Below are 15,543 nucleotides of genomic sequence, written 5' to 3'. Positions count from 1 at the left end.
TAATACATACATCTAAAAAACAGAGCTGGTCTAGTCACAAATCGAGTCAATATTTTCACGTGTGAATGCTGACATTCACTGTAACACAGTGTATTTCATTTCTGAACGTCAACCTTCCCCAACCTGGTGCCCTTCAGATGTATTGGACTATAACTCCCATAATTCTTGGCTGAGGAATTATGGGAGTTGTCGTCCAACACAGTTGGGGGGCACTAGGTTGGGGAAGGCTGGTGTATGTATATACACTCATACAATCTGCCCATAATGATAGAAAATAGAATGTTAATATCAAACAGTTCTCAATTCTTCTAACCCAAGGATGTGATATATTTTATAGTCCATAGAGCTCTCTGTGTAATATGAAAATGAGGATCCTCTCCCATTATGTTCATTGGGGCTGGGATGATCTGTAATAATGGACAATCCTTTTACATGAGGGATGGCTTTTAACATAAGGGACATCTGGCAATCCTACTGGGGAATCTCCCCTGCTTTAATAATAATCTTTTGTCTAGGCGATGTGGTTGCTAACCATGTGTACAAGGAGATCTGCAAATATAAAGGAGTCTTTCTGCTCATGAGAGCCCAAGGCTGCCCATAATTTCACACACCGCTTTCTGTTTGAGTCTTCCTTAAAAATAAACTAAAATCCAGTCCTTTTAGAAATTTGATGTCTCACAGTATGTCAAGATCACATGATAAAAATAGCAACCACTCAGTGTTATTTATTCAGGGAAGTGATTCACCTAATGCTTCAAAATATAATCGACTGACGGGGAGATGCACTGCTTCTAATAAATTCCAGAGGGGTAGCCTCGTTTCTTAGTCTGGCACATTAAAAACAACTGACTGCCCAACCTTACACATATTTACTTGGGAAATAAATCCTACGATACTAAACAGAGCTCACTCCCAGCTAAGTCTTATCTGAGAGTAAGCCCCATTGAATGCAGAGCAGAGGGACTTATTCATGAGCTATTATACCAGCAGGCTGCAAATCTAGCCACACTTATCTAGGAGTAAGCCCCACTGCTTACTTCCGAGTATACACATGCATAGGATTCTGATGCACGAATACAATCCTATGCACCCTTGCTTGAGAGTAAGCCCCATTGAATAAAGGAGGGATTTGCTTCTGAGTAAAACTTGCAATTCCTCGCGCTGAACGTTTTGTGGCCCCTTGAAGACTTCTCACCTGTGCAGCCTGATCCAAACAAATATCTATGTTCACTCAGAAGCCCTGCAGTTCTCAATTGGGCTTACTCCCAGGTAAGCATCCATCCCAGGATTGCAGCCTAACTGTGGCTACTTATAGTTTTTATATTTTGAACCTTTCGTAAACTGCCTCGGTTGGTCCCAGAAAGGTTATATAGAACTTCAGTAAATACATAAGAACATAAGAAGCGCCATGCTGGATCAGACCAAGGGTCCATCCAGTCCAGCATTCTGTTCACACAGTAGCCAACCAGCTGTCAACCAGGGACCCACAAGCAGTGCATGAGCGCAACAGCACCCTCCCACCAATGTTCCCCAGCAACTGGTGTACATAGGCGCACTGCCTCTGGTACTGGAGGTAGCACGTAGCCATCAGGACTAGTAGCCACTGATGGTCTTCTCCTCCAGGAATTTGTCCAACCCCCTTTTAAAGCCATCCAAACTGGTGGCTGTCACTACTTCCTGTGGTAGCGAATTCCATAGTTTAACCGTGCACTGTGTGAAGAAGTACTGCCTTTTATCTGTCCTGAATCTGCCACCAATCAGCTTCATAGCATGACCCTGGGTTCTAGAATTTATTTATTTACTAGTATCTAGTAAATAAAGCTTTTGTGGACCACATCCCAACCCTCTGATGCAGAGAAAATATGTATAATAAATATTATAACCCTTAATGCATCCGATTAAGTGGTATATTCGAAGAAAGCTGATGCCACAGTAAATCTGTTAGTTTTTAAAGGGCTGCACAAGACTCTTGCGTTGTATAACTCCTCTGGCGCAATCCTACGGATGCTTAGACAGGAAAAAGGTCCTACAACTCCCAGCATGCCCCAGCCAGCATGGCTGGCTGGGGCATGCTGGGAGTTGTAGGACCTTTTTTCCTGTCTAAACACGCGTAGGATCGCGCTCTTAGAAGCCTTGATTTCCTCATAGGATCTTAGCAAAAATCCTCCCCTCATTGGTCTCAGGCTCTGGATCGCCTAGCCCCAAGTCAACAGAACAGTTGAGAATCGTCCCTTTCACCCAAACGCACTACCACTCCCGGCATGCTTTGCGCCGACTCGGGCAGCGGCGGAGTCGACCGCGCAGCATGCCGGGACAAGTAGTCTTCTCCCTCCCTCCCTCCGTTCCCCTGGCGTAGAGGCGGTCTCGAAGGAAAGCGAAGAGAGGCTTTCGGAAGCCCCGCCCTTCGCGCGCGTGATAGGACGCGCCGACCTGACGGGGCGGGGAAGAACGGGGGGAAGGGAGCCACCCGATAGGGAAGGCGGGTGGACCGGCGCGCGCGGGAGCCTATGGCGTGGCCGCGGTGTTGTCGCCGGGCGGGCCGCGAAGGGGGAGGCCTGTGGCGCTCGCCTTCTGAGTCCCGAGCGCTGCGAGGAGGAGGCGGCGGCGGCGCTGAAGACGCAGCAGCCTGAGGCGAGGCGCCTCAGCGGCCGAAGGAAGGTGAGTCTCCGGTGCGCCGACGACGACGACGACGCTGGGCCTTGGCGCGCGGCCCCCCGCCTCAGCTTTTACCTCACAACCAGCCTCTTGACGCCGCCCGCGCTCCTGAGGGGAAAGGGAGGGCTGCGTCCCCCCGCCCCTCCCCCTCCCCACTCGGCCCCTTGAGCCCCCGTCGCCCCACCTGGGGGGGGTCCTCCCCCGCGCCTTCGCCCCCTCGAACCTCTCCCCGCCCCCAAATGCAGCGAGCGACGCGCGCGCCCTCCCCCGCAAGCTCCGCTCTTGCGGCCTGCTGCTTCCTTCGCGCCCGTCTCCAGAAGCCTGCCTTCCCTCTCGTTTCTTCCTCCTCCTCCTCCTCCTCGCTTCCCACCCACGCCGCGAATACGCACGCTCCCATTTCTCTCTCTGTCTCTCTCTCTCTCGATTTCCGAACTTGCACCGTTGACTCGCATCGGCGGTGATTCACACGTGCGCGCGCGCGCGTCGCGCGGGCCACCTACCTCATCATTCGTTGCCGGCGGGAGGGCGCGCGCCGGCGGCGGCGGCGTTTGTTTACCTTTCCTCCCCCTGCATGCAGAGCGAGCGAGCGAGCGGCTGGTGAGTTGCTGCTGTTGCTGTTGTTGTTTTTGCTTTGCCGGGGTGCTGGAACGTGCGAACGAGAAGGCGCGACGCGTCTCTTCCGTGCCTGCCCTCTCCGCGCCCCTGCCCTCCGAGTGAAGTGACGCACGCCCAAGCAACGCATCTGCTTCGTGAGACGTTGCAAGCGTCCCCTGTTGAAAGACTCCCCTTCCCCTCTCGTACTTCACTCCTCAGAGGTATGCGGGGCGGGTGCCGCGCTGGCTCCTTCAGAGGTGCGAGTCACGGCTTGGTGTTGCGCTTGTCGAATGATGTATATGCACGTGTGAACTGTGTGTGTGTGTGTGTGTGTGTGTGAGGGAGGGAGGGAGGGAGGGGAGAAGCCACCATGAGAGCAGTAGTATGGTGTAGCAGCTAAGAAACAGGAAGCCCATGGTGCACATTTTTATTCTGCCATGAATGCATTAGGTGCCCCTTAGCAAACCATTCTCTCTCAGCCCCTCCGCTGCAACATGAGTGGTAATAATTCCGACTTGCCTTTCAAGATTGTTGTCAGGAGTACCACTAGATAAGACATGCGAAGTGCTTCGAACACTTCAAAGCACCATACGGACGTTGTTATTAGTACTACTAGTAGTAATGTTAACTGCCACCCTTCCCTCACCTTCTAGCCTTGCTTCTTTTGCTTTATGTGTGGTGTCTTTCTCTTGAGTCTGGGCTCCCCTTTTGACCCTTTCCTTAGGGAGAACTGTTCAATGTAACTTCTGTAATCTCTCCTACACAGCTTCTGTAGACCCTTATCTGGCCAAGTTAATCCACATACACACCTGAACCCCTTTTGTGGGTTGGCACTAGATTGCACCTGGATTCATCCTAGCAGCACATACCTGAATCCTCATCTTGTCCATAAATATGCATTAAGAGGTTGTGGGGAGGAGGAAACCCATTATTTAGCCACCCTTTCTACTCCCTAACAAGGGTGGTTAAAGTGTACAAAGAGTTGTTTGTAAATTAGTTACCTCTCCTCTTCCATGAGCTTCCTTAGTTCACCTTCTTCTGTTACCCCACTGTCCCCCTTCATTCCTAAGGCTGGGCTCTGAATGTCTAATATCTTGGACCTTGTTTTGCTGTGGCACTCATCATAGTCCTTCCAGTCACCATGGCTTTGTACCTTTGTCCACACCTTTGTATGTGTGCTCCACCTTCATCCTTTTCTCATTTCTGGACCTCTCTTGGCATGATAGACACATGTTCACACCCTTCTGCCCCTTTTTAATTAATCTTGAACCACCTCCTGTTCCTGTAGTTGTAATGGTTGACATGATTTATACTCTTCAATAAGCCTACACTGAAAGGGTGGAAGCAATTCATCCTTTTATCACTATTTAACTATTGTTTATAAGTACAAAAAGATTAGCTGTGGTGTTCATAGGATAATTTGATTCGTACAGACTGGTTATCCCTTGAATATCCCCTCCTTTGGGGAGGATCCTTCTCTAATTTAAGTGGGGAGTTCGAATGACCTATGAAGGAAGATAGCTGCATCTCCAAGAAACAGGGTAGATGGAATGAGGAAATGGACAATGAAATGGGAATATCAATATTGTAGGATGCCTTATGAATTTTAATTACTCTTCATTGATCTAGCAAGTTAAATCTAACAGACCTGATTTCTTGCTTAACATGCATACTCCTGGGTTCTCAAAAGATGTGAGCATGCGGACTAGGGAAAGCATTCAGTAAAAGTGTAGGACGTTTGAGATCTGCTTGTGTATTTCTGTGTATACAAATTGCAGTTAGATATTGCAAGAAGAGGCTAGTCCAGTATTGCATGAATGATCTCTTCCTTTACCAGGGAGTGGCTATGCTTGTATGCAGTAGGCCTCATTGTGTAGTTTATATTAGAAGCAACCCCTTTCCTTCTAGATGAACCCATCACCACTAAGGTGATGGATGGGCCTATACAAGTGTTTGCGCAGTCATTGGCTTCCCCCAAGAATCCAGGGTGTGTGTGTGTTTCTGTATGGATAATGATACAGCCGTTGCTGTAACACTCTTAGTGTTGGCATCTGGCAGCTCAGTAGCTTTCAAACTGTTTGCATTTCTCACCTTCTAAACACTCCGGCAAAAAATGCACAAAGTAAGTAGGCCATCTTTTATTTCCCCTCTCCTTCAGGAGCTCTGCATCTTTTTCCAGAAGATTATTCACAAAGGATGGAGGGTCTGCTGTGAGAAGAATCGTTTGTCTTTGCTTTGTGCCTGCCTTTGGAAGGGCATAGCTGTTCGAGTTCTCCCAAGATTGCCTCTGAAAGTTTGGTATCTTGTGCGACTTCTAGTCTGGCTGTGTGTTTAGTATGCAGATTGCACCTCTTCACTAATGAGAGGGAGAATGGGAACCCAGGGCAGCCCTGTGAAGAGCTATGATTACCTGCTCAAGTTCTTGTTGGTGGGAGACAGTGATGTGGGCAAGGGAGAAATCCTGGAGAGCCTTCAAGATGGAGCATCAGAATCGCCTTATGCCTACAGCAATGGTAAGCATTTTGGATAAAAGTACTTTAGCCAGTATCTTGCACTAATTGCAGGTGTTGGGTCCATCATTTATAGGATGTAGTTTTCTTGTGTGTCTTAAGCAAGTCAGCCTACATACCTTGAAAAATAACACTTTGCAGAAACTGTCTATAATGAAACATTAAAATGTATCCCTGATCTTTTATGCTATCTGCTCTGCTGTGTCTTGGCTTGGCATTCTGTTTTAAAGAGGGAAAATAGTTCAACTCAAAAGTGTCACATTAGTGTGAACATGAAGGTTGTGACTCTTAGTTCCCAAAATCCATTTGAAAAGCTGCCTCCTGGTATTGTGTTGGAGATAAATATGGTTGTGTACTTTGAAGTGTTCACTTAGAAGAGCAGACCCTGCAGTGTTAAGAAGGCAGCTCAAAAGCACAGCACTTTGTGTTCTTCAGATTTCACGTGGTGGGGAAAGGGGAATGAAATCCTACTTCGTAGGGCATCAGTTGGGGTGTAATTTAAAACCTGATTATGTTTAAAACATAATGTTCAGAGGTGTATATGAAGGAACAACTAGATTAGCTCAAATACATACCATTTCTGACCTGGGCACAAGGAGTGGAGAGCTAAATCAGTTTGCTTTCTGCACAAATAAAACCTTTTTTAATGAAAAGCCTGACAGACCATTAACAGTTGTGTCTCAAGACGATAATTAAGAGCCAAGACGTAGTGCCACACTTTCTCCGGCGTCTTTCCATGGTAGTTAAAATGTAACGCTGCCTGGCAGGGTCCATGTCCTGTGGCGATTTTGCAATCTGTCATAGCTCTAGCCATCTTAAACTCAGAATGATGGCCCCAGGGGCTTGGCAGCAGAAGCAAGTTCTTGCACCAGTTTTGGACCTGGAGCTTTAACGCTTGGCACCTGACACCTACTTTGAAAGCAAAAGTCAGGGAATTTCGAACTATACATGATGAAAGCAGACCGGTTCATTTAAACATGTGACTGCCCCAATCGCATATCAAGCAGGGGATGCCCAAGTTCAAAGTAAAATAGATGCATGGGCAACTGACACTACCCTGTGCCTTCCGCTGTTACCACCTCATAGCACCTCTTCTCTTCCAACTCCCTCCCTCGTGTGTTTTCCCCAGCCATGCTCATTTCTGGTATTGTGAGCTGAGTAGAAAAGCAGCTACAGGGATAAGCTAGAATAGCAGGGAGGTAAGCAGCAGCAGTACTGAGCACCCCATATGCATGCACATCCTTTGCTCTAAAAATTGGACACCGTTTATTAGATGTGTTTGGGACAGACCTAGGTTTAAACAGCTGCCTTGCTGCCATCACAAGAAGTGTAAGCCTGAGAATCTGGTGGTGATTTGACTTTGTTGACCTTTACTACAAAAATGTGCTATTCCAGTGGCTGCCTAAATTTATTTATTACATTTATATCCCACCTTTTTTCCTCCTTAAGGAACCCAAGGTGGTGTACATAATCCTCCTCCTCCATTTTATCCTCTTGACAACAAACCTGTGAGGTAGGTTGGGTTGAGAGTCTGTGACTGGCCCAAAGTCACCCAGTGAGCTCCCATGGCCGAGTGAGTGGGGCTAGAACCCGGATCTCCTGACTCCCAGTTCAACACTCAAGCCACTACACCGGCTCTCTGTATTCTGTAGATGGGAGCAGTGGCATAAGGGAAGAAGGCAGGATTATGCAGAACTGTATTCATGATCAACTGGGAATGGACAAAAAACTTAATGCAAGTGTCATAAGCACACTTAGGCAGCATAGATGACTTATTTCTCAAAAGTATAGCTCACTTCCCAGTAAAAAAGTCCCATGGCAGTTAGTAGCATTTTTGCAGATGTTATATAATCAGAAGCAAAAACAACTTTAAAAAAAACCTAGCTTGTCACAGAAGACAAATCAATAAAATCTGGAGTGGGACAGTGGCTACCTAAAATAGGGGTGGGCAGAAGGTAAATTGGGATCTACTGGTAGACCTCTGGGTAATTTGCAGTAGATTAGCAAGGATTTCTGACTCCCAATTTTTTAATAATAGCAACAACAAAGTGACTCCCCACCCACTCCCAAATTATACTGCTGAAATGAAGACATTTTGGGGTAACCAGGAGTGTATTGCTATGTGGAAAGGCTGAGCTCTATTCAGTTCTGGTCCTCAAAATAAATTCTTGGGATCAGCATTCTTTGCTCTAAGAAATAATAGAATTAAGCAACTGAAATATTCAGTTGAGCTGGGCTTAATACCCTACTTCTGACAGGAACTGGACACCTGCAGTTTCTGTGGAAGTCAGTGGAAGATGTTTGGCTTTCCACTTTGTCTCTGTATTAGATACTTTATTGGGTTAGCACTACATTAGGAATTGTGATGCATCATCAGTTGGCAACTTTTCAGCTTTTTGAGCACATACATTCCTACACCTCCAACATAAACACAGCTACATTTCCTTATCGCTTCCTGACTTGCTTATCTATGTTGGTGCTATTTTAGATTAAACCCCTGCGGGCAGGGCCTGTCACTGTTTCTTTGTTTTGTTTTTTGTACAATGCTTTGGGAATTGCATAAACAGTAAACATTAATATTTCTTCAAAAAAACTCAAATTGGATGGGTGAGTGTGCTTGAAGTAAATTGCCTGTTGCATTCCACAGATATGGGCCTCTGTACTTCAGGTTGTCAAACTTTTCATGGAGCTTAGATTCTCTTTATTTCTACCAAACTTGTTTTTTTTAAGTGACAGTGCAACCTTTCCTACTTGCTTTGGGGTACTTGAGTTCTTATAGAGATGGTAATGGCCACGAACTTAGATCCCTTTAAAAGGGTTTAGAGAAATCCATGGAGGATGTGTCTATAGGTGGTTACTAGTCATGATGGGTGTATTCTGCCTCCAGAATTGGAGATAGCATGCTTCTGAATATTAGTTCCTGGGGAGCAACAGGAGAGAGCTCTTGCCTTCATGTCCCGCTTTGGGGCTTTCCAGAGACATCTGATTGGCTACTGTGTGAAACAAGATGCTGGAGTATATAGACCAGCCTTCCCCAAATGCCCATGTTGGCGGCTGGGAATAATGAGAGTTTTAGTCCAGTCCATGTGGAAGGCATTAGGTTGAGGAATGCTGATTGAGTATGGCTGCTCTTATGTACTTATTAGTTGCTGTTTACTCATTTGCAATTAGCCTTTATATCTGGTCAGTGCTGCTAGCTTTTGAACTAGCAACCTGGCAGTAAAATGCTCCATTTCCCTTTTAGTCTTAAGCTTGATAGGCTTGTAATGCTGTCCCCAAAACCACAAAATTGAAATGTTATGCCACAACTCTTGTGCAAAGCCTAGAAACTAATAAAACACATTCTAAATTCTCATTATGAACAGATGTTCTCTTGTGCCATCCATTTATTTCTCTTCTTCAATACAGTTCATTTCCAGCATTAAGTCATCCCAGGACAGTTCTAGAAGGTATTTTTGAAAATCAGCTGGGGCATGAAACTGCTCACAATAATAAAAAGATAATCTGTCTCGGAAACAGAACAAAACTTTAGTTTTTAAGAGGTATCCGGCACCTTTTGTCAAGCCTATCTTTATGGGGAGGTGTGTAGAAACCGTAGGTGGTGTAGAAAATCATTAAACCTTTCATTTAAAAGATGAGTGTTTTGCTTTTTTAATTCTTGAAAATAAAACAAAGCTTGCCTTGCAAGGATGGGCCATTAATATAACCAAAAAGTTCAGTTATTTTTATTGGTATATTTAGGAGGGAAAATTTGCTGGAGAGCTGTTGCCTTCCATGTCCTGCTTTGGGGCTTTCTAGAGGCATTCCCAGAGTGAAGGATGTGTCCTGAGGATCCCTTTGATTTTATTTCTTTTGTGTTTTCATATGAGCCTGGTTCTACAGAGCAGAAGGTTGGTACTTCAGCATTAGTCTATTTTGAGGGGTGGGGGATCTTACTGAGAATCTTGACACACAACTGATATTTGCTGCCTATTAATATGACCATTCTTTGTCATAAAGAACTAGCCTGGTAAGTTAAAGCAGTGCTCAGTTGCTTGAGCTTTTTTTGTGTGCTCTTTGTCTTCTCATTGCTTATATGGTTTCTTCTGGCTCTGAGCTATTGCTCTTTTGCAAGTATTGCTGAGACTCCAGGAAGAAAAATTGCAATACTCAGCTTGCATCACTTGGCTCTGGAGCATGTACATTACTGATGACATTCATGAAGGCCTGGAAAGTAGTAGCAGTAGAATCTAAAATCTGGTTCCTCTGACACTACCATCACCCCTGCTTTTGAGGATTCTCCTTTATATCTCATTTGCATCAGATGTCCACAGGACGTGCTGAAGGGTTTATAGGCAGACTTCATTCCATGAAGAGCCAGCCCATCCTGGATGAAGGGCTTTCTGCTGGCATGTGCACAGTCATTCTAGGGAGCCATTGCAAATGGGGCTTTTGGTTGGAGGCAGGTTGCTTGTGGGAAAGAGTAGCATGATGTGTCATGAGTCCAGCCCTCTCATTTACTCTAAGTACTGCAATAAATCATGTTCACTTTGTTCATTTTGGTTTAGTGCTGTATTTGGTGTGCATAGTAAAGGGATGAGTCATGTGAAATTATTCTTCTCTGGACTGTTTGACAACAGGCACAAGTGACAGTGCAGCCATATGACAGCGGGTTCAGTATCTGCAAGGAATTAACACAGCAGAGATCATAATATGTCATGCTTTTTCCATATGCAGGCTACAAAATCCCCACCCCCTGGCCCTCTCTCTGTCTGGGTTAGTGAGGAAAGCTGATGTTGGTTACTAGAGATCACTGCTAGAAATATAGGGAACTGTGTTATACAGAGTCAGACTATTGGTCCATCTAGCTTGGTATTGTTTACACCAAGAGTCTCCAACATGGCACCCGTGGGCCCCTCTGATGACACCCACGAAGATCTCCACTCCTTGCTGCCTTAATAAAAACCTTGCAGACCAGTAGGGCACCAGGTTCTCCTGCCTGTTCCTGTACCTGCTGCTGAACAGCTGTTTGGTGGACAAGAAAATAAGGAAAGAATTGCTTCTTGGCCCTGCCTGATCTTCTTCTGCTAACACAGAGCTTTCCACTTTGCTCACTCTCTCCACTAACAGCCTCTGGCCTCACTATTTATCTCTCCACAATATCTTTCCTTGCTATTTCTCTCCCTTCTCTGTCCCTAGTCACCGCCTTTCTTTCTAGCCCCTAGCTTGCTCTTTGTCTCCCATTCATCTTTTATCTCTCTTTTCTTTCCACTCTCAGTCTCTAGCCTCACTATTTCTCACCCCAATCTCTTTAGCTTGCTGTTTCTTCCCCCTCCTAGCCTTGCAGTCTCTCTCCTCTGTCCCTTTGCCTTGGTATTTCCTCCTTCCTCCCAGCCTCTAGTCTCACTGTTTCTCTCCCCCTCCTCTTTTCCTTGGTATGTCTCCCTCCTCCTAGCCTTCAGCCTTGCTCTTTCTTCCTTATCACCACTTTATCTTGCTATTTCTTCCTCCTAGTCGTGCTCTTTCTTTTTCCCTTCCCAGCCATCTCATTCTTCACACAGACACGTACAGATCACCTTCCCAGATGGGGGCTCTGATGAAAGAGGAGGAGGTAAGAGGACCAGGTGGGGAATAGAGTGGATGAGTCTGGGGTTGAGGTAGAGAAAACTTTTTCTTTTCTATTGGGCTGGGGCCATTTTCCTTTCCTTTGGGGCTGGGGAGAAGTGTGTGTGGATAGGGTGAGCAGAGCAATCCTATGCAGGCCTACTCAGAAGTAATTTCCACAGAGTTCCATGTAAGCATGCATAGGAGTGCAACCTTAAATGGTTATTTTGCTGCGCTTCTGTAGAGTCAAATATGAGGATTGGCTTTGGAGTTCAGACCCTTCCTGTGCTTGTACTCAATTTCTTGGGTGAATTACTTGTCTTTTGACTAGCCAGGCCCCCATAGCAGCCATTATATGGCTATCCATATCCGGGGGAGCCATTTTGTGGTGGTGTCCACAGCACTTTCCCAACAATTCCCAAATGTGCCCACAAGTCCAAAATAGTGGGGGACCCCTGGTGTACACTGACTTGCAGTGGCTTTCAAGGACTTCAGGCAGGTTTCTTTCCCAGTTCTACCTGGAAATGCTGAGGATTTCACCTGGCACCTCCTGCATGCAAAGCAGGTGCTGTCCAACTGAACTTTGGTCTTTCTGTTAAAAATAAAGTAAGATTCCAGTCTTCATAGTTCTGACTAAAAGGCTATTTTTTGCCTGTTGCTGAAAAAGTACAAAGCTTTCACCAAGTGAGCTTCTCTGGCGAGGGCATTCCATATCTCAGGTGCTGCAACTGAGAAGGCCTCCTCTTCTGTCACTATCCGCCTAACTTTAGATATTGCTGGACTCGGAGGAGGGGGCCTTGGATGAAGAATGAAGGGTACAGGCAGGCAAATATAGAACAACATGGTCCTTTAAGTAGCCAAGCCCAAGGCCACTTAAGTTATTTATAGGTAACATGCAGGGTTGGCAGAACAATTTACCATATTTTTCCAGGCCTAAATAAAATCACAGTTTGGAAAGAGAAGGAATTTATCACTTAGCTAATTTTCCAAGGTCTTTGAACAAATTTCTTCTTTTGCCACATTTTGTGAGCACCACCCCATTAAGATGGTAAATGCTGAATGAAAATCTGCTTGGAGACCTAGGTGAATAGATTAATATTTACAGTATGAATACTTTGAAGACATGCCCCTTGGTCTTTGTTAGAGGTGTTTGTTATTGGCAAGGATATTTCAATACTCTTGTGTGTGATGAAGTGGGGCAAAAGATTGTAAATTAAGCCCTGCTGTCTAGATTTTCAAATAGCTGTGAAATGAATCAACAGGGAATGCTTCAGTGGAACACCATAGAGGACACCACTAGGAATCTTCTCTTAAAATAATAGTGACACAAAGGCAATTCCTCTTTTACGAATAGCAGACCGTTCAAGGAAATGTTTATCTCCCATCTTACTTGAATGGCTTTGACATAATAGCTAAAGAATCTTGAGCTCACACCCAATTTCCATGCCTTGGTTCTCTCATCTTCCTTTTACTGCCTTCATGTTTCTTTGTTAAGGTCTCTTGTGCAGAAACGCCATTCCTTTAACATCATCCCCAGTTTCCTTGATCCTCCAGCATCCTCTTACTAACTCTGAATTTTTAATTCTGCTGCCGCAGTAAAGAGACATTGGCTTAAGTCTAGGTGGTCCTTTAAGGTCAACTTGAGGGACAGTTCATTGGTTCTGTTGCATACTGTTATCTCTATGTAAGGATAATTTGTTGACCTCAACAAGTATTTTACAAACCTTAAGATTTACAATGATTGCTCTCAGTCATCCTGTTAAATAAAGGAATGCAATAAAAGGTTTGGTATGTAATATGGGGTTATGAATATAACCTGGCTATGATGCCTCCACCTCCCATAGAGTGTGGAGAGCAATGTACATCTGAGACAGGGCCAGCTTCAGATTGGAAAGGTCTCTGGGCAAAGTCCCTGGGATCCCTTGTTGGCTTATCTGGCTGTCACAGCAACAGTACGCTGGACATGTGGGTCTTGTCACCATTTTAATTTCCCCCAATGTAGCATTATTTCCTGGCATTTCAATGGCAGCTAGACTCAGCCACTCAGCACTGCTTGAAATGCCAGACCGGAATGTTTTTTAAGGAAGTGTCGGCAAGTAGGCCCTGCTAGAGCCCTGGCAGGTGCCCAGTGGTGCCAGGTGCTGACTCCATCTGTAATCTGAGTGTAAAAGGAAGCTTGTATGTGTTTGCCCCCTGCAGAAACTTTATTTTAGCCTTTGCCCCATATACATTCCAGGCCCAGGTTATGAAAAGGCTGTTCGACCTGTGCCAAATGGTCTCAGTCAAAGTTCTTGTTCTCTCCAGCCAAAGGATATTTGATATCTAGCTTTTTGTTCTTTCTTCAAGCTGAAAGGTGAAGATCTCTTTAGTCTTGGTCTCATCCTGAGAAAACGATAACCTGTAAAGTAAATGGAAATTGATGACCAGTTAATTAATCTCCTGTTCGGGTGATCTCTTTGATATGGGCTATATGGTAAAACCATAGCAGCCTTTCCCAAGCTGGTGTTCTCCAGATGTTTGGAACCACAACTCGCAGCACCCCTGACCATAGGCCATGCTGGCTGGGGCAGATGAAGCTGTAACCCAAAACATACGGAGGGCACCAAGTTTGGAAAGGTTGAATAATAGTATGATAGGCCTTTCTAGGTTTTTTTTTTTCCTAACTGATTAAGTTTAACAAGCATACCAAGTCACTAATTAAGAGGTGAAAATACTGCATATACTGATTGAAACAAGTTTTTCTTGCCAAACATTTTGGAAAGTCATCTTTAACATAATTGCCTAGATAAACAGTAGCTTAAAGCACAGTAATCAGCACCCAACAATATCATAAGAAGGCTTTTTCTCATATTTTGCCCTGATAATTGAGTTCAGCATCCTAGCACAGTGCTCAAATGACAGAGCATGTAAACATCTATTCTTCCCAGTAGAGTGCAATTAACAAGTTCAGCATCCTAACACAATGCTCAAATGACAGAGCATGTAAAAATCTATTCTTCCCAGTAGAGTGCAATTAACAACTGTGTATGTGCTTATACAAAGGTATGTTTTTGCATGATGGACTTTTTCCATTGTTAGTAGCACTGATAACCAGTTGAAAAGCCGGCAGTCCCACATTATGCCTGGAGTTCGCTTGTCTACTTTGCAACTCTTTCCTGATACCTTCTGGGTGCCTTTAACCACCTTAGATTCCTCTTAAAATTCAGTCTTGGGGCACATCAGCCTGCTGTGTTTCAGAAGAGTTTGGAAGTCATTCAATTCAGCACTGGCACTATGTGCTCAGTCTGTTCCTCTCACTGTCTTGTTATAACACTGTTGCTCGCTGTGGGTTTTTTATAATGGATATGAATAGAATTAAATAAGTAAAAGCAGCATGTGGTACCACCACCTTTCAGAGACTGCATGGGTAGGACTGTGCACTGTCATGAGTGCAGAATGTGGATTCCTTTAATTCCACTGCCCTGTTTTTAGCCCTTATGGCTACGGAAAAAGGCTTCAAAGAGTACATGCAATTTCTAGTGGTATTCCAGAAGCCAGAGCATCACATAATAGTACTTCCTGTGGTCAAGGATAGGGCTCAGGTGTCCTACATAGTGTTTCCCCTCACCTGTAACCAATAGAAACAGAATAAATTTTGCAAAATTAAGCATGTAATCTATGCATGTTGTAGGATTAAATCCTACCTTGATAGAAAATTTTGTGGGGGGTTGGCTTTGTTTAAAACTATGAGTACACACAGCTCTGACTGCAGATTTCCATTATAGATAATCTAAATCTGCTTCAGGAGGGGAAGAAAATTAGCACTTGGATGTAGAAAGTGCCTGGATTATGTCTGCTGTAATGAGCAGTAGTAAATACTAGGCACAGTAAAATAAATGTATGCTATATGGGGTCATCCTTGAAGACAGTTCAGAAGCTACAACTCAGAGAAAATCTAACAGCTGCTGTTAAGGAAAGCGCAGAGTAAAGGGAGCACATAAAGCTAATACTGCTCCTATTTGAACTTGCTGTCACTAAATTTGGAGAACCAACTCAAGGTGCTGAACAGAATTAGTAACGCCCAATATAGTGTTGGCCCGGTGCCTAAGTGGGAGAGTGTCCTTGTTTAATGAACCCCTTGCTTATTTTCAGGCCATATTTTTGTCTAATTGGAAGGTATGATCTGCTGAAAAATGGAGTAAGGCTTTGTCAAGGTAGAATA

At 44.8% G+C, this 15,543-nt stretch overlaps 1 protein-coding gene and 1 long non-coding RNA gene across 8 annotated transcripts in view; one reads left to right on the top strand and one right to left on the bottom strand.

Moving 5' to 3' along the window:
* LOC146336695 (uncharacterized) overlaps nucleotides 1-3,522 on the bottom strand; it is a 38,280-nt gene extending 34,758 nt beyond the window's left edge. Inside the window, exon 1 of the long non-coding RNA XR_014785578.1 lies at nucleotides 3,156-3,522. This is a non-coding gene — a long non-coding RNA (uncharacterized LOC146336695). The remainder of the gene's footprint in view (nucleotides 1-3,155) is intronic.
* Nucleotides 2,581-15,543, top strand: part of RAB40C (RAB40C, member RAS oncogene family) — a 54,642-nt gene continuing 41,679 nt past the window's right edge. Inside the window, exons 1-3 of one of the 7 annotated variants that reach the window (XM_084818767.1) lie at nucleotides 2,581-2,658; nucleotides 3,233-3,470; nucleotides 5,408-7,272. Coding sequence is in view for 4 of the 7 variants with exons in the window: in XM_084818765.1 (XP_084674891.1) it covers nucleotides 5,609-5,762 (154 nt within the window). In the remaining 3 variants the exon portion in view is untranslated. Of the gene's footprint in view, nucleotides 3,471-5,407; nucleotides 9,650-15,543 lie in introns of those variants that run through there. The other 6 variants (XM_084818766.1, XM_084818765.1, XM_084818763.1 and 3 more) reach the window with 6 other exon arrangements.

The sequence above is a fragment of the Heloderma suspectum genome, chromosome 12 (genome assembly GCF_057233095.1).
Source record: "Heloderma suspectum isolate Gila_16-S chromosome 12, 16-S_ref, whole genome shotgun sequence".
Lineage (NCBI taxonomy): Eukaryota > Metazoa > Chordata > Lepidosauria > Squamata > Helodermatidae > Heloderma > Heloderma suspectum.
Note: the sequence above shows the minus strand (reverse complement) of the source record. Positions and strands in the feature narration are given on the sequence as shown.